The sequence below is a fragment of the Stegodyphus dumicola genome, chromosome 4, assembly GCF_044657685.1.
Source record: "Stegodyphus dumicola isolate Sdum_Otavi_A_Nest chromosome 4, ASM4465768v1".
In the NCBI taxonomy this organism is placed as follows: domain Eukaryota; kingdom Metazoa; phylum Arthropoda; class Arachnida; order Araneae; family Eresidae; genus Stegodyphus; species Stegodyphus dumicola.
In genome coordinates this window covers 248,603,416-248,622,162 of record NC_140771.1, presented here as the reverse complement: position 1 = coordinate 248,622,162, position 18,747 = coordinate 248,603,416, and the positions used below count along the sequence as shown (strand labels likewise).

General features: G+C 32.3%; 1 protein-coding gene across 1 annotated transcript in view; it reads right to left on the bottom strand.

The window, feature by feature from the left end:
* Positions 1-18,747, bottom strand: part of LOC118200594 (transmembrane protein 47) — a 94,365-nt gene extending 75,618 nt beyond the window's left edge. Inside the window, exons 1-2 of the mRNA XM_085816206.1 lie at positions 18,503-18,747; positions 17,491-17,548 (exon numbers count right to left, since the gene is read on the bottom strand). Coding sequence (XP_085672332.1) covers positions 17,491-17,541 — 51 coding nt within the window. The 5' untranslated portion in view covers positions 17,542-17,548; positions 18,503-18,747. The remainder of the gene's footprint in view (positions 1-17,490; positions 17,549-18,502) is intronic.

Here is an 18,747-nt window from a genome sequence, read left to right as displayed (position 1 = left end):
AATTAAACTTCTTCATTTAAGAAAATAAACTGGGTTACAAAACAAAGAGCTTGAATAACATGAAACTTGAAAGGGACAGGCATTTTTGCCTACAATCATAATTTTTAAAATTTATATCTAAAAATTTTCAATTTTTTTTTTAATTTTAAATGGTAGAAATACATTTATAGTCATCTTTATGCAATGCATTGCTTAAATTAAAATTAAACTTTAAATATTAATTTATCTTGAATTTTTTTTCTTTTCTTCTGGGACAGCATATGTAAGCAAAATTTGAAAATTCCCCTAACGTTATTTTAAAAATGAGATATTTTCTTTTAGGTAAAACAGTTCTCGAAGCAAAAATGTGGTCTTTTTCAGGTAAATTCTAACATTATTTTCAAAATGAGACATTTTCTTTCAGGTAATATTGTTCTCAAAGCAAATGTTTCAATTCTCAAAGCAAATTCTCAAATGATTTTCAGTTTCACGTGCACTGCGAGGGGAAAAAAAAAATAGTTCTATAATCTCCCGTTCTATTTTGATTAACAAGATGAAATTCAACTTGCGTTTTTCAAGTCTCGAAAGCGTGACTTAGGATATGTATTAGATTTATATCTAGCATTGTTCTAACATAAGTATTTGCCAAACTGCTAAGTTTTGTAAAAATCGCACTAGTAGTTTTTAAAAAATTAGCTGTTAAAATTTTAGCTCCTCCATGTTTATAGAATTTGTAACATATTTATTAATCTCTCTTTTTTATTATTATTATTATTATTATTATTATTATTATTATTAAACTCATGCGATGCGATGATGAAGCAACGTTCCATTTATCCGGAAAAATTAGTGAAATAGTTAAAAAACTTGGTAGTTCTTTTCATATATTTTTCCTGTGCGTACCCGTAATACTTTTGAAAATATAGCCTTTTCAAAATGAATGAATCATTTATGCTAACCCTGTATTTCAATTCTAACCATAGCTTCCTTGTGAGGCACAGATATAGAAACTGGAAGACTCTCGAAGCTTCTCTCTAACCATGAAATACATCAGAATCAAACAAATCATATATGCGAAAGACAAGAATTGTCTCCGAGTACAGAACTCAAGAGTTATTAGATAATGCAACACAAGACCACACTGAGACGGAAGGAAAAAGATGTAAAGGAGTTTTAGGAAGATAATTCTCTGAAATTATATTTCCGACGGAAAGAAATTTTCCTTTAAGTTGGTGATCATGAGAAGCTTCGAAACCAGCCATTGGGAGCTTTTTGTGAACAAGCTGAATTAATAATCAAATACGACGTTTAGTAAGTGAACATGTTCAATAAGCAACGAAACGAGGAAGATTGGAGGGGAATGCGACATATGCACGCATAACGAAACCCCCTTTGCATACCTTGTTCTGCTCATAGCGTGAGTTTTGTTGTGATGTTAGAGTGAGTTTTGTCTCTCGGCCTAGTCGCTGGATGGTGTCCCTGGCCTCCTGAGCCACATGCGGCCTCGCATTGTCATGGAGGAGTGCACCCATACGGTTGACTAATGCACACGTTCCAACTGCTGCGAGTACAGGCCTGCCGTGATGGTTTGGCCCACTGGCAGGAGCTCATAGTGCACCACTTGGCGACTAGTCCACCAGATACAGAGCATGATCTTGCGTGGGTGGAGAGAAGGTCTCGCAGTGTGAGGCACAGGGTCCCGTAGTGACAACCTAGAACTCCTGGGTGTGTCATACTGTACCCAATTTTCATCGCTGGTGAGTACTCGATCAAATATGGATGCATTGCGGTGCCGAGTAAGCAACGACAAACAGGCAGCGACACGCTGTTGCTTGTTTGCATCGGAGAGTGAGAGGAGTACCCACTTGCTCGGCTTGTATGCCTTTGCTATGCGATGCAAATGGAGTCTGATCGTTTCATCAGATACCTGGAAGTGTGCAGCAAGCTCACCAAATGTTTGGCTACTGTCATTCTGTACGGCTGCTCTCACAGCCTCATCATCCAGCGCTTGTGGCCGACAGCTGCGTGGTGCATTACTAAGTGACATATCCCCTGACCTGAACTTCTGGAATCATTGCATTAGCGGTTCGATCGTTAACGGCATCATCCCCAAACACCTGTCAAATTCGACGACTTGATTCTGCTGCTGACAGGCCCACTTTAAAATCATGCAGCAAACAACTCCGAACGAGCGCCTTTGACGCGATGAAACTGACTGACTGGTGCGATTTAGTAAGAATACCACAAACAACTGTAGTTTATGCGAGATGGGCGCATTAATGTAAAACTTTCTTCAGCATATATCCGCCAGGAAGGAGGAAGCCAAGGAAGGATAACCAGCATCGCAAGATCTCTTGATGTAAGTGAGCTAGCCCTGATTAGGCAAGTGTAACGTGTATACGAGCCAGTTTCCCTTAGAAAGTCCTCCACGAAAGGCATCCACCCCTTTGGCAGATAGCCCTAGTGTGCTTTGCCGTAATTAAATACACCACCACCTGATTAGGCAAAGACAAAAGTGGATGCCATGATGGGGAAAATGTTCAATGCCCTCGCCGAGACTCGAACCTGGACCTCTCGAGTACGCGCTGAGTGGGCTAACTATTACACCCCGACGGCATACGCGATGAAAATCGATGAAACGCGCTTTTGGTCAATGTCCGAACTGCCATCCTAACCACTTCGTCGCCTCTTCCAATGTTCATATCATAAACAGCAAGAACATTTTTGGTTACATTGTATTTATGAAATCCTTTATCCTCTCATTCGGTTTAACCTTAAAACTGGAAATTTCTCTTCTTTTCTTTCATATTCTAATAAGATATAATAAATTTAATTTCAGCTCTACCAGTTTAACGGAAATTTTGCCGTTTGTATTCATCCATGTTAAATTTCCTCACTCAGATATATTAAAAACGGGAGAGGACTTCTTTTCCCTCTTAGGTTTTTAGTATCCTTAAGGTTTGTTACTCAAAATCTCGTTTACGAATCCAATTACTTGAAAGCTGTTGCCAATTACAGAAGTTTTTCTCCTTATATACTTGATTAAAAAACAACTTTTTTCATATTATCTTAAAAAATAAATTATCTCGTCAAAAAATCATGATAAGCTCGTTGTTATGCCATTTTTCTCTTTCTTTTAAAATAACAAAATTATTAGCTTATCAAAAAAAAAATAATAATTTTCAAGTATTTTTCTCTTTCTAAATTTTATTAAACATTCCTGGTTCAATCTTATTTCAGGTTTTAAATCATACGGAATTTATAAAATCCGTACAAATCAGACATAAAGAAGTTAATGTATTTGATGTAGCTAATTAAAGCTAGTTCCTAAAACAATCTTCGAAATTTTAATTAACTAATATTATGCCCCCCCCCCAAATTCATCAGCAGATGAATTGAATTTTCTCGGAGCCTTCCATATTCACCAAACTTTGCCAACTACACAAATATAGTATAAATATAGTATTAAAATATAATATAACAGACTTATAAAAGGCTCCATACCTGAAATAGCTTAGGGCCTCATCAAGTCTAAATCCGGCCCCAACTACAACTTTTGCTTCCTTTTTTATAACATACCGCCAAATCCGCACCCGATTTCAAATAACTGGGAATTGAAAAACCTGTTTCGGACAAAACTATCTTAAGGTCCGCATGGGAAAATGATGGCTTTTACTATTTTTATTAAAAATGGCAAATCGCAGCATTTTGCAAAAGTCGGGGGTTTATTAATTATATATTTTAATTATAAATTTTTGTAACAATTTTTTGTTTCAAAGATGTCCTTTAACACAGAAGATTTTACATTCCAACATCATAGTTGTATATAAGCACACAACTACTACCGTAATATTCATTTTTCGTTCATCTCAAACAAATATATGATATCATTATCACCTAAAACTTAATATCTTGATGAAAATTATCTGGGCCTTAACTGCTAATTAATTTTATTTTCACCATAATTAAGATTTCTTTCACTTCCTTTACATCATCATTCTGTATTCCTGTTAATCATTATCGCTGCATCACATCCTCACTTTCTTCTTCTCTGCTTAAAATTTGATTTCAATAGACCGTCCAATTACATTACACGAAGTCTGATGTCATTAGCGCTAAATAAAGGCCTTTTCGGGCAACAGTACAAAATTAAGTTTTCTCTCGAAAAAAATAAGAGCTGCTTTTTTTAATTGCTCAGATTTGAAATCTGATCGCGAAACCTGAATGTTCACGTTAAATGATATTTACAGATTAATCAGAAAATTTTCTATACTTAATTATTTAACTTGATCCATTTAAATGACGCACTTCTAACAATTGGCGCAGAATACTTTTGCTTTTTTAAGAAGACGGGCTCAGTTTGCTGGAAATGCAGTGTTTTTCTTTAAAACCGCCCAGCAGCGACCGAGTGGTAAAGACGCTGAACACTAGTAGTTCGGTCCGAGAATAGAATCCCGCTAACTATAGAAATTGGATGGGCGTTTCCGTGGTTTTCCCCATATGTAACGTGTATATGAGGCAGTTTCGCTTAAAAAGACCTTCACGAAGGCATCCCTTCTCTTAGGCAGATAGCTCTCGAGGCTTTGCCGTAATCACATAAACCATTTTCTACAAAATCAATTTAAATTTCACATTGGAGTGCTTGTTTTCTTTAATTAAATCGTCAACAATATATCAAAAGCGATAATTTGGATCGATTTTTCTGTCTTCCGCATAAATAAATAATTTCTACTGACTCTGATTAATTATACATCTAAAATTACATCACCCAAAATAACAGTCACCTGATATTTTTATATTTAAGTTATTAAACAACATTATATAAAGGAAAGTGCCAATCATCTAATGTTAATACTGCACAGAAAAATATAACTATTAATTTAAAACACTTAATTTGTACTTTGCAGCTGACAAATATCTATCGGCTTTCCAATTTCAAATCTTTCCTTCAATAACATGAGCCAAATTTTCCTATTACTAAGATGACATTTTTAGAGATAATAAAATTTGTTTTACCAATATTATTCTACCGTACTTTTAGAAAACCTTATTTGCCAACAACTTCTTACACATTTTTCTTCATGACTTCCAAAAACGTGTGTCTTTTCTTATGAAGTTCAAAGGAAAAGGAGATATAAATGGAAATTATAAATTATTTTTAATATCATTCAAATGCAAATCTTCATATTCATTTACCTCAACAACCCTTTGACAAGACATCATGACTTAAATAACTGTAGCTATCTCAAGAACCACTCAAGTATGTAGCGATTTCAAGAGACACTCAAACCTCGCAAATTAAAAAAAAAGGGGGGGAGTCGAAAATACTGAAAATAGCGCGTAACGTTTTCTCCTTTAAAATTTAGAATAAATAAATGAATACAGAAGGATAACTATAAATACAGTCGTTTTTTACGTTTTGATAGACAACTTTACGACAATCTGATCTTCAACCACTCTTCACTTAAAACCAAAGGCAATGCTAACCAATATTCAATACATAACCAGCTATTTCACCATATTTTTCATATTGTTACGAATTTTGTACTTAGGTAATTTTAGTAGAATTATAATTAAAATTGTTGTAATTTTCTAAGAGATAAATTTTAAAGAGAAAGCTATGCCGAAAAAGTAAGAGTACAGGGGCAAGTGTATTTAAGACTTAACGGCCGAATAAATGGGTATCTCAGTAATTTGGCGAAAAATCCTCATAATGGTTGCCAAATTTGGCGAGCATTTTGGTGCCGTCCCTGTATCACCGCAATAAGTATTGTAACTGAAGAAATGTAATAGACCACTATGTCTAGCTATAAACCGTAATTCCACACTATTATTGCTTTCCGGTAATTTCAAGAAACAGAAAGTCCTAGAAATATCTTCCGGCCGGTTGAAAACTATAAAAAGCCAGACAAAGAGCATCTGAGTTCAGTTGCTTACTTATTGTTGTTGTGAATTGTTTAGTTCCACATAAACTGAGAAGCTTTCCCTTTAGATGTGCTTTGCATTACTTTGTGTTTAATGTTCTCAGTAGTTTGAAGTGTAACTACTGAAGGGCTTAATTTCTAAGATTAGAAGTGCCCGAGCCCTATGGAAGAACGTCAGCAAAGAGGAACAAGAGTAAATAAATAAATAAAATGAAGAGGAACAAGAGTAAGTAAATAAATAATTAAACTCATTAATAATTTAAAAATTAAATAGTTAATTATTATCAAATTAATTAATAGCTATTTAATTAATGTTTATAAATTGTTATTTAATTAATAATTAGTATATAATTAAATATAATTCAACTGATAATTATTAGATAATTAATTAATTATAATTTAATTAATAATTATTAGATAATTAATTATTATTTATTGAAATAATTGAAGACTGAATTAATTAAATAATATGTAAGGAGATAAATTGAAATTTAATACACGATTTTTTAATATAATTTTATTGTTAAAATAAAATTTCCGGGATAAAATTTCTACTGAAATTTTTATACAATTACATAAAAGTGCCACAGCCTTCTTATTCAGGGCTCCGGTGCGGTCCGGCTAGAATTATGATTTATTACAAAAACTAAGAAGCACCGGAGCCGACATCTAGTGGGCTCCGGCACAATTTAAGCTCTGATCATAAGGGGGGGGGGAAGTTTATGATTACAAAAATTAAATATACTTAAAATATAGCTGATGAAAATTCCAGGGCGAAACAGAATGAGGGTATGAGTGGGTGGAAACAAAAAATGAGGGGGATCTTGGTGAGAGAGAACATTCTCTTTGACCATGAATCTCTGCTGATATAATTATAGCCATCAAGCAGATGTGTGTCAGGGGTAAAATGAGTCCTAAGGATGAATGTTACACTTATGTTAGCGATGTTGCTGGTTATGCTTCCACCCCATTAGTGGATACTGTCGGAAGACAATGTATAGGACGTGCCTGAGCAGTTTATCTCAGTATTTCACTCTTATTGTACTCGCTGTCACTTAATGCTCATTTAAGAACACAAATTTTCCTTCCTGTGAGGATAACTAATTGTAAGCATCGATAACAATACGCTAGGTACTATGGCATGGCAAGAAATTTACATGTTCCTAAACAAACTTCCCCAAATTTATTGCCCTTCTTAAAGCGAAAAGTTTCCACATGTGAGAGAGGGGACTTTACTTGAACGTCTCATGTTCTTATGAGTTTGTATTTCTATAAATTTTTTTCCCTTTAAATTGTAGTTCAGTTTTATAAAATGAAGTACCGAAGCTCCTTTTATTTAGGGCTCCGGTGCACTCTGGCTAAAATTGTAATCTATCTTAAAAATTGAAAAGCACCGGAGCCAAAGCACTGAACTACTCATTATACTGTGAGATACGGTGTACGAATATTTCTGTGGAAAATTCCAGAATTCTAAAACATTTTTTTTGATAAAAATACATTTTTATTAACCTATTACTGGACTTGTGCATTCAATCTATTACAAACCGGTATGCATGCAACAATATTATTACAGTACAAAGTCTGTAATCTGGACGTTCATTATCTGGAATGATCTATAATCCGGACCATCAAAGCCACAAACTTCTTTTTGTATGCTTTATGCATGCATGTAATGCATGCACATTTAATGCAACGCATGCGCATTTAATGTTTACGAATGCATGTTTAGCACAAAAAATGAAGCAACTTAAACAACTTACATTGAAAGAAATGTTTATAAAGTAAACAAATAAATATTAAGCTTTTTTTTTTTTTTTTTTTTTTGTAAATTTTGATACCCTTTAGATCATAATTGCTCTTTATTTCATAAATTATGGTTTTATATTTTTAATTGTATAATTTCTGCATGCCATCTTACTAGATTTAAATTGATGATCTATAATCCGGAAAAACCGATAATCCGGAATCGCCGAAGTCCCGACGAGTCCGGATTAAAGACTTTTGACTGTACTTGCCGATAGCTATGGGATGCTTAAATACATTATTTAGACTCGTGTTGACTAAATAAATTTAATGATGTAAATAATGATGACATGTACATGTATAAATACATAATTAGAGTCAAATATTAGCCATCATGTCAGTTTTAACATATTTCATCAATTTTAAGAAAAGTTTCCCACCACTGCAAATATCATCTGTGCAAACAGTTCATGCTTCTGTGTTTAATCATATTTTGTCAAACGACTTTTAGCATTTGAAAGAAAGCGATTTGCTTTAGAACACTGCGTTGTGAAATTTGTAAAAAGATATGGTTATCATTAAGTACAACGTGTCCAAAATGGAACTACCATGCTACCAGATTAGAACCATCATTTATTTCCAGTTCTGTTGCAAAAAGTCAACTACAGAATGTCACCAAATCATATATACAACTTTATGTAAAAATGTTATATCATATGACACTGTGAAGGTTTGGTCCTGAAAGTTCAAAAACAAGGACTAGGATATTCAAGAAGCAGAGTGCTCTGGCTACCTAGTGATGATGATGAGGCTCGCCTGAGAGAACTTGTGAAAGAAGATTAGTATGTAACCACTTGAATACTTGCTAAGGAGTTAAACATTAGTGTCATGTCCTTTTGTCGTGCTATGCATTGCATAAACTTACAAGTTCAATCGCTGGGTGCCGCATGAGCTGACACAAGCAGATAAGGATGCACTAATCTAAGGATGTGTTCGGGCATGCCCTAATCTGCTCGAATGTCAATGCAAGGACAAAATTCTGGACCAGATTATCCCTTGTCATTAAAAATGGATTTACTTCAACAACACAGGCCAAAAAGGGGATTGGTTTGTGTCCTGTGAGCCCGTCGGCAGCATAGCAAAGGCCAATTTGAATAGCGAAAAGATCATGCTTTGTATCTGGTGAGATTGCCCAGGTATTATCCAAAAAGAGTATCTAGAAAAAGGAAAAACCCTCGAAAGTAAGGTGCACAGCGAGATGCTAGTACATGTTGAAGCTGCTATCGAGGAAAAATGTCAAACCGAGTTCTGGCACAAAAAAGTTATGTTCCATCAAGATATTACAAGCCCAAATGCAATCACTGGCTGGACTTGAATGGGATCTTTTGCCACACCCACCATATAACCCCGACATCATTCCTTCAGACTTCTACCTTTTTTCATGCCTGCAGCTACATCTTGCTGGTGCTATCTTCCATTCTGCACAGGATGTCCGAAATGAGGCTGATCTGGTTTTGGACTCGCTGCCACCAAGTTTCTGGGCCGAAGGCTTTGAAAAACTACCAAAACACTGGCAGAAAAATCATAGATTTGGGTGATGATTACTACCCTCACTAAAGATACCACTTTCATTTTTTTATATTATCTTTATTAAAAAAGCTTTTTGGGGAAAACTTTCATTACAAGCAGATAATTTTATTCATGAGAAGCACATTCTTAATATGAATTATACATCTTAATGAGCACAATCTATTTAATGGTCTTTATCACATTTTTGTTTAATGTGCATCTTTGGCAATGTTTGCTATTTCCTGTGTGAGGGATAGTTGACATCGTGAAGGATGACAGAGAATGCACTAACCTGGTCATAAGGCAGCAAGCAAGAGTAGGAATGTGAAGCATTCAAGATGAAAGTGGGCACAGAATTATGTGAGTTATGGTTCCCTAATTTTCTTATTGGTTAACAAAAGGTTAAGATGTTTAATTTCCCATAAAATTTCATTTTAACAATACTATATTTATTTATCATTACTAGCTATTATTTGAAGTTACTTGATATAACAAGTTTTGACAATTCTTACAATTTCATTACAAATGGATTTAACTGCACACATGCCTTCAGCATTTTCTGGTTCCAGCACTTTCAGTGACAGTGGAGTTTCTTATAAATTAAACTTAATTTTGCAAACATATCTTTAACTAATTAAAAATGTAATACTTTTAACATTTGCAACCTGTTATAAATTAATGGTACTTTTGTAAGGCAAAGTCACTGCACTGTAATTTTATCACAATGACATTTTCTATCAATAGAAAGTACTGGAAATTCAACTTGGACACCACTTCAAATTTTTATTAATTTTAGTTCAGAAAAATGCCTCTCAGACCAAGACCAAAACTATAAAAAAAATCCAAAAGGAAAACTATACTGTAGGATAAGTATTATATAAAGAATATGTATGAACGTTATGTAGCAACTTCTTTTGGTGCTTTTTGCTAAAAATATAAACATACCAAAATATAAACATTCAATTATCCAGATATGAGATCCTTATACACGGTACAAATCTACGATCCTCTCTTCAGAATTAATATAAAATTGATGGCTACTTACAATAACCTCAGCTATTGTTGTGTTAAAGTAAGCTGTGAATTTTTGCAATTTTCCACTAATTAGCCCTTTTCTAATTTATCAAGATCATAAAGCGGCTGATTCTTTATGCTGGAGCACCGAAATTATTATTTCAGTGAATGTGATTGACCAAAAAGTGGAATGAGGAACAGGCAAAATTATGGTGTTTTACATGCTGTAATCATACAAAGTTCCCAAGTTATGCATCCCTCCCTGTATCTTATGACAAGAGCCTAAAAAAGTTTAACTGAGATGGACTCATTGGATTAAGAACCATATTTACTTGCACATTTTCTCCACTTTTCTTACTAATTTCAGTACTAGAAAACTGGTAGAGAAAATGTATGCAGTTCTACCAGTTTATAATATTTCTGAAGGTGATAGCTTAAATTTTAAATACAGTCAAAAATCGTTAATTCGAGCACCCATAATCTGGAATGATCTATAATCCGGACTTCAAAGCTACAAACTTTCTGCGCGTGCGTCGTTTTGACGCATGCGCGTAAGACCTTTACCGCTGCGAATATGCGTGTGCGCATAATACATTTATGCATGCGCGTTTAATGTATAACGGACGGTATAAGCTAAGCTAAAATTATCTAATTCAGTTAATGTTGCAGATTGCGTTGTTCCTTAATCTTCGAACTGGATCTGGCTTATTATTTTTTGCAGACTGTTAGAGCAATTTTATAAAAGTAAGCTTGAACTTTCGATTATGTCAAATAGAATTTCTGATATATATTTACTAATATGTAAAGGATCCACAAAGCGAAAGTATGTTTCGAAGTCCATTAAACAAAAAGTGGAATTGCTGCAAAAAATGGATAAAGGCATATCCTTCATTTCTCTAACCATTCCGAAATCTGTTTATCAATTTCACGCTGCTCTGCGGCAGGGGGGGACATTGCGCCGGGCAATGAATTGGAAGTTGATCTGTCAGCACTATCCTTATCTTCAGGGCACATGTTTTTATTTTATTTGGCTTATAATTCCTTACTAAATGTAGTATTTCATCTCGATGTATTCCATCTTTGATATGATTTAAATCAAATTCCTCGTCATTATAATTCACTTCCGATAGTGAAGAAAGTGACACAGAGGTTATTGAAAACGAAAAAATTTCGTTTGACAAATTAGTCAGTATTCTCGACACAGCAATTATAGGACTTGAACAGCGCAACTGTGTAACTGAACAAGGAATTATGTCTGTTTATAGAATTAAAGAGAAAGTATTATCACATAAAACGAAACAACTTAAACAACTTACATTGAAAGAAATGTTTAATAAAGTAAACAAATAAATATTAAGCTTTTTTTTTTTTTTTTTGTAAATTTTGATACCCTTTAGATTATAATTGTTCTTTATTTCATAAATTACAGTTTTATATTTTTAATTTTATAATTTCTGCATGCCATCTTACCAGATTTAACTGATGATCTATAATCTGGAATTGGTCAAGCCCCGACGAGTCTGGATTAATGACTTTTGACTGTATAACATACTAGAAAGTGCATATAAAGACACATACATACAGTCAAGTACCGAAAATCCGCCGACCCGAAATCTGCCAGCTGCTAAAATCTGCGTTGCGCCCTCAAAATATAAACATTCAATTTTTAGGTCCGGAAAACACAACATGCAGAACGAAATATCGATGAAAAGATATTTACTGAATAATAACATCATAATTACAGAATAATAATGACTCTTAACAGAAATATCTGCATAATCTCTCACATCCAGGAAGATCTGCACAGCCGAAAATACCAAATTATTGATATCATGGTAAAAGTTTTTTCCCTTCCAGTCTGTATCAAATAAAAAATAAATCAAAGTTTCTGAAAAAAATTCTTTCAAGTGACCATTCTATTTCACTTTGTGATTGTAAAAAAAAAAAAAAAATTTCACCATCGAAGACTGCATGTATTTGTTAGCAAAATGATGGCATTCTGTTTCCCAAACAACATTAATAAATGCCTGGTGCAATGTGTGGCCATCTTCTCTGTTTATTGAAACTGAGAGTGACTGCAGTGAATTTTCCGGTTTTAGGATCAATGCAGAAAGGGTTAATGCAAGAAAATTGCTTTTACATTAGAAAGAAAGAATAAATGAGAAGGCTCTGCAAAAAAGACGATATCCTTGAATGGACGGCATGTTCAGATCAGCCAACCCTGGCATATGAGATGACCGATGATGAAACCATTGGCTCTATTTTGAACTCGTGACAGCAAGAAAATCAATACAGATAGTGAATTTGATAGGAGTGAGAAAATATCTTTCAATGAGAGTTTGGAAAATACCTAAAATTTTTTAAACAACAGAGCTGTGTCACAGAGCAAGAGATTATGACTATATAACTTACAAAAAACAAAAAAAACTTACTCTGAAGCACCCTGAAGTTATAAAACAAACCTCTACCAGAAAATTGTTTGAAACATGTAAAAAGAAATGAAATATTTTGTGCTTTTTTAATATCACTTATTTTTATATGTCTTTACTGTGTATATCCTTAATCCTTTTAAATATCCTTGTAATCACTAATATAATTATAATTTAATGCATACAATAAATTAATGTAATAATGTATATGTATATTACTGTAATAATATAATAATTTAATTAAATGTATCTAATATGCCTTATTTATTTTGCACTTTTACTCTGAATATTATGATTTATCTTTTCTGTCCTGAGATCCGCAAAATCCTAAAATCCGCACAACCTCTGGTCCCAAGCACTTCGGATTTCTGGACTTCTACTGTATTATTATTTGAAAGGACTTCCAATTTCAATAATATTCTTTTAACTTATACAATATACTTTCCTATTTGTATTTATATTCTATATTGTTATCATAATTCAGACATTTCTAAATCATAAAGGAAGAAAACTTAAAAACTAAAGAACTGAAAGCTAAAAGTCGAAAAAACTAAAGGGAGTACACCAGAGGAAGAAATATGCAAGTAAATTTGGTATTTTTAAAGCTCTTTCATATATCAACTTGGGCTTTGTCAGAATTTTTACAATCAAATAGTTTCTTTTGTTAAACTTTAATGTTTTAAATATAGTTTACAATACAAAAATAAAATATTTACAGCAGTTTAGGTGTAAGCAAAACTGAAAGCACAAATATAATTTCTAGATAAGTAAATAGAGATAAAAAAGTAAAAATAAAAAAACACCTCATGCAGGAAATAACAAACACAGTCAAAAGCTATTAGTAAAATTATTAAATAGTAATTAGTAAAATTATTACAACAGTAAATTGATTAAAATACAATATTAAAAAGAAATCCTGTCTTTAAAATTAGTAAATAATTTCAGCATTCATTTAGTAACATTTATACATCGCTCATGACCTTTCACATGAAACGTTCACTAGTTTTGTTGCTTAACAACACAATAACCCATGCATTACAACACTGCATTTTAATACCTTATCCTTGCTCTTATGTCCTCTGTAATTCGACATTCCAAATGGCTTTTTACGTTACCTATGCTTGGTGCTGGACTTATATTTCCACATAAAAAAATGCAGTAATAAGGTCCATAATTGCAAAATACTGGCAAAAAAATGTGTATACGCTCCAAATTTTCTGTTCTTTTAGACTAATAATTTTTTTTTTTTTTAAATTTTAAGATTATGAAAAAAAATACTTTCATAAAATGGCTAATTAATACAGCAGTGAATAAATTTTTCAATTTCCTTGATCCATCTCTATGATTACTCAATTTAGTTCTTTAAGTCCCCAACTATGCAAGGATCTGTTTATTCATTCATTAATTATTATTAATTAAGAATAATGTGCAATGAGAAATATATTACAATTTTTAAAAAATATTTGCCCTGAAGCCTTTAAAAAAACCTGAAAGACCTGAGCTGAAGTCTGAAAAATATTAACTTCAAACAAAACTTTATCATTGATTCAAACTACATTATATGTCATAATTTTTCATTAATTTTCTGATAAACTGTAACAGGAACAAAAATTTTATATACTGATAGTATAAAAAGGCAGATCAAATCCTCAAAATTAACAAAAAACAGTTCCTTAAATTTTTATTGAATGTCTCAACTTATGATTCATTAACTTCTTTTATTAAAAATAAATATGAATATTTGTATAGAGTTCATTGTTTTCATCTTGTCATGCACATTAAATAGCTGATGACTACTTTATAATAATTCCAGTGGTCAAAATTTCATTCAACATTACCACCAACATCAAATTTCATTCAACATTACCACCAACATCAAATTTTATCTACCTTTATTTCAGTAGAACTAAAAATTAACTCAAATTCTTTTGCAGTTAACTTAGTCTGTAGTCTATTTCCAGATTTCAAAATTAGAATTAGAAAGTGAATTTTTTTTTTTTTTTTTTTTTTTTCTTTATTGGAAGAACAAACCCTGCTTCCCTAACATACTGATGATCATAAACTTTTATAGAAATTAAAAGAAAAATTAGATTTTTACAATATATCAAACTTTGTTGCACGTTTAACAGATCTTACTAAACAATAAATTAAAACTGAAACCATCCATATAAATAAACAGTATTTTAACATTACAACGGGAAATCCCAAATACGTATCATAAATGTTAATGTTTTCTGCAGTGTAATAACCACTCATCTTATCCGAGTAATGTTGCTGGATTAATAGAGAAAACATTTTAAATTAAATATTAAATTCAACTTATTTCAAAGAATTTATAATCCAGTGGTTTAAAGATAGAATGTATGAAGAACTAAGCAAGAAATAAAATAGCACATCCTCACATACATAAAGAAACATCTATATTCAAAAATCGAAAACGTGAAATTAATCTGCAAACCCACATCCAAAAATAGAACTACAACAAACTAAGTCCAGGTCATACTGCAACAGAACTTCTAGTTACTCAATGTATTTTAATAGATTCTATTAACACCCCCCCCCCAAAAAAAAAACATGACAGAGACAAAATTAACATGAAGATTACAAAAACAAGCAATAATAAGGAATAAATCCTTCTTATCTCAACAATATTGCTGGATTAAATGGAAAAAAATTAATTTCTAATTTGTCTCATTAATTTCTAAAGTTTCATCTGATAATGCAAGCAGACCGTCTACAAATACTCGAAATGAAATTAACAACATTCTGCCCAAGTCTTAGACTATCATTTAAAACTTATACTATCATTAAACAAGGTTATTCTGTACAGATAAAATCACCCAAATTGACTACTTCAGTAAATTTAAATACACGGTACTCTTCTACTATCGGGACCGGATTCAGGAAAGTCTACGTGCATATATGTGTGTATACATGCACGTACATATATACACACATACATGAACATATACATCCATATATACATACAATAGATACATACATACATTTCTCGGTCCCAATAGTAGAACAGTACCAAATACAGTACAGTCAAAAGTCGTTAATCCAGACTCGTCGGGACTTCGGCGATTCCGGATTATCGATTTTTCCGAATTACAGATCATCAGTTTAAATCTGGTAAGATGGCATGCAGAAATTATAAAATTAAAAATATGAAACCGTAATTTATGAAATAAAGAACAATTATGATCTAAAGGGTATCAAAATTTACAAAAAAAAAAGGCTTAATATTTATTTGTTTACTTTATTAAACATTTCTTTCAATGTAATTTGTTTAAGTTGCTTCGTTTTTTATGTGATAATACTTTCTCTTTAATTCTATAAACCGGCATAATTTCTTGTTCAGTTACACAGTTCCGCTGTTCGAGTCCTATAATTGCTGTGTCGAGAATACCGACTAATTTGTCAACCGCAATTTTTTCGTTTTCAATAACCTCTGTGTCACTTTCTTCGCTATCGGAAGCGAATTATAATGACGAGGAATTTGATTTAAATCATATCAAAGACGGTGTACATCGAGATGAAATACTACATTTAGTAAGGAATTATAAGCCAAATAAAATAAAAACATGTGCCCTGAAGATAAGGATAGTGCTGACAAATCAACTTCCAATTCATTGCGACATTCCCCCTCCCCCGCCGCAGAGCAGCGTGAAATTGATAAACAGATTTCGGAATGGTTAGATAAACAAAGGATATGCCTTTATCCATTTTCTGCAGCAATTCTACTTTTTGTTTAATGGACTTCGAAACATACTTTCGCTTTGTAGATCCTTTACATATTAGTAAATATATATCAGAAATTCTATTTGACATAATCGAAAGTTCAAGCTTACTTTTATAAAATTGCTTTAACAGTCTGCAAAAAATAATAAGCCGGATCCAATTCGAAAATTAAGGAACAACGCAATCTGCAACATTAACTGAATTAGATAATTTTAGCTTAGCTTATACCGTCCATTATACATTAAGCGCGCATGCATAAACATATGTTGCACATGCGCACACGCATATTCGCAGCCGTAAAAGTTTTACGTGCATGCATCAACGCGACGCATGGGCAGAAAGTTTGTAGCTTTGAGGTCCGGATTATAGATCATTCTGGAGTATGGGTGTCCGAATTAATGACTTTTGACTGTGTTATAGTTTGGTCTTAATTTATACTTTCTAAGTATTTTCTGACTAAAAGAATTATTTAAACCGCTCTAGTTTGGAATTGGGTGCCCCTTCGATAATTTTTTTTATAAATTTTGGTGCAGAAACCTCACTTCTGGTTACCATGATGGTTTTATCTGTGTTTTAGCTTCCTGATTTTATTTAAATGAAATTAGATTGATGTGTACATGGACAAATTTAAGGCAGTGTGCAACGCCTAAATTGTGCAATTCTAGTATGTTTTTTTAAGTGAAAACAGATCAATGTGTACATGGACACAGAGTTTGTGCAATTCTTTGACTTCTTATTTTGGTTTTGTGTAGCGGCCATCTTGAAATTGTGACTTCCAGGCGCCGATCTCGGCGTCAAAAAATAATCGCCAAAAAACACGGGCACCCAATTGTAAACTTTTACCATTTAAACTTAAGAGACAAAACAAATATGCAGTAATATCTCTTATGCCCCCCCCCACACTTACAGATTCTTCATTAAATATGTTAGAATGAAAATCTACACTGAAATAATACTTAGGAAGGAAAAAAGTTTAACATTATGCTTCAATGTTTTGTTACTGAGAGATTTTTAGAAAATTATCAAGCAAAATTTGTGTCACTGTATTAAGAAAAATTATATGATTAATGCACAATGAATTTACTTACTTTTAAAGGCCTCACAACTGTAACTGTTTCTATCGTTGTAGTTGGAGCCATATTTTACCTAATGAATAGATAATCTTTGTAAGGCCTTCTCATTATGATTTATATACATGACACATTTTAAAATCACATATCTAAAACATTACAAGATAAAAAAAAAATAAATAAACAGTGTAAATATAACTGCTGTTTCTCAATTAATTCTTAAAGAAAAAAAAAAAAATTAAGTCAGCTTTCATGGTCAAAAGTAATATGAAAAGGAAAATATTTTAAACATTCATAAGCTTTATATAAAATGTGTGTTCTATTTTTTCTAAGTCTAGAAGCCATAAGACACAATAAAAGGTTCAACAATAGAATAATAAAAACTTTTAATAAACTTAACATTCAATAATAAATAAAATTAAATTTGAAAATCTACAATAACATAAAACTTAAAAATGAGCTTTGATAAACAAAATAAATAAATAAATAAATAAATAATGATTATCAGAAGGGATTTTGGTAATAATCATCCTGATCAGCATAGAAAATAATTCTGAAATGATTTCCGAAATGATTAAAAATATGTCTCTTATTATACTAAACTATGTGACTAATTATCAGTCAGGATACAAAATGAATTTTTTTAAATATTTTTCAAACTTTATTGCACTTATATAAAACAAACTATCATTGTATAAAAAATGGTCTGCTGAGACACAGTGCTGATAGTGTCCACATGAAAATGGATTCATTTTTAGTAATATTAACTAATAAATTATCAACTTTCATTTCTCTATTACGACGAACGAACAACGAACGATCTCTAAAACAACAAACAAAACAAGTAAACACAGCAACCGAATAAACGTGACCAATTTAAACCCTTTTATGCTTTAAAGAAAATAACTTATTTGGGCGTAATCATTCTTATGGCTTCTGGATCAAGTCCGAATCTGCTGAACTAAAGGTATAATAGGATTACTTGTAAGGCTTCTTAAAACAGAATGCCTTTTAAACTAAACATTCTTACCTGTATTACAGACACTAATCACAAGATAAAAATATATAATGTGATACAGTAATATGTATAACTGCTTTCTATCTTCGATAAACCACTATATTAAACATGATCCTTAATGTTCAGGTTTCTATTTTAATAAGAGTCATCGAGAAATATATGAAAAGTTCATAGTAGCAGACATCAAAATTTCTGATTACTGCACGATCTTTTCAAGATGAAACCATGCTGAATTTTACTACAACGCATGCGCAATG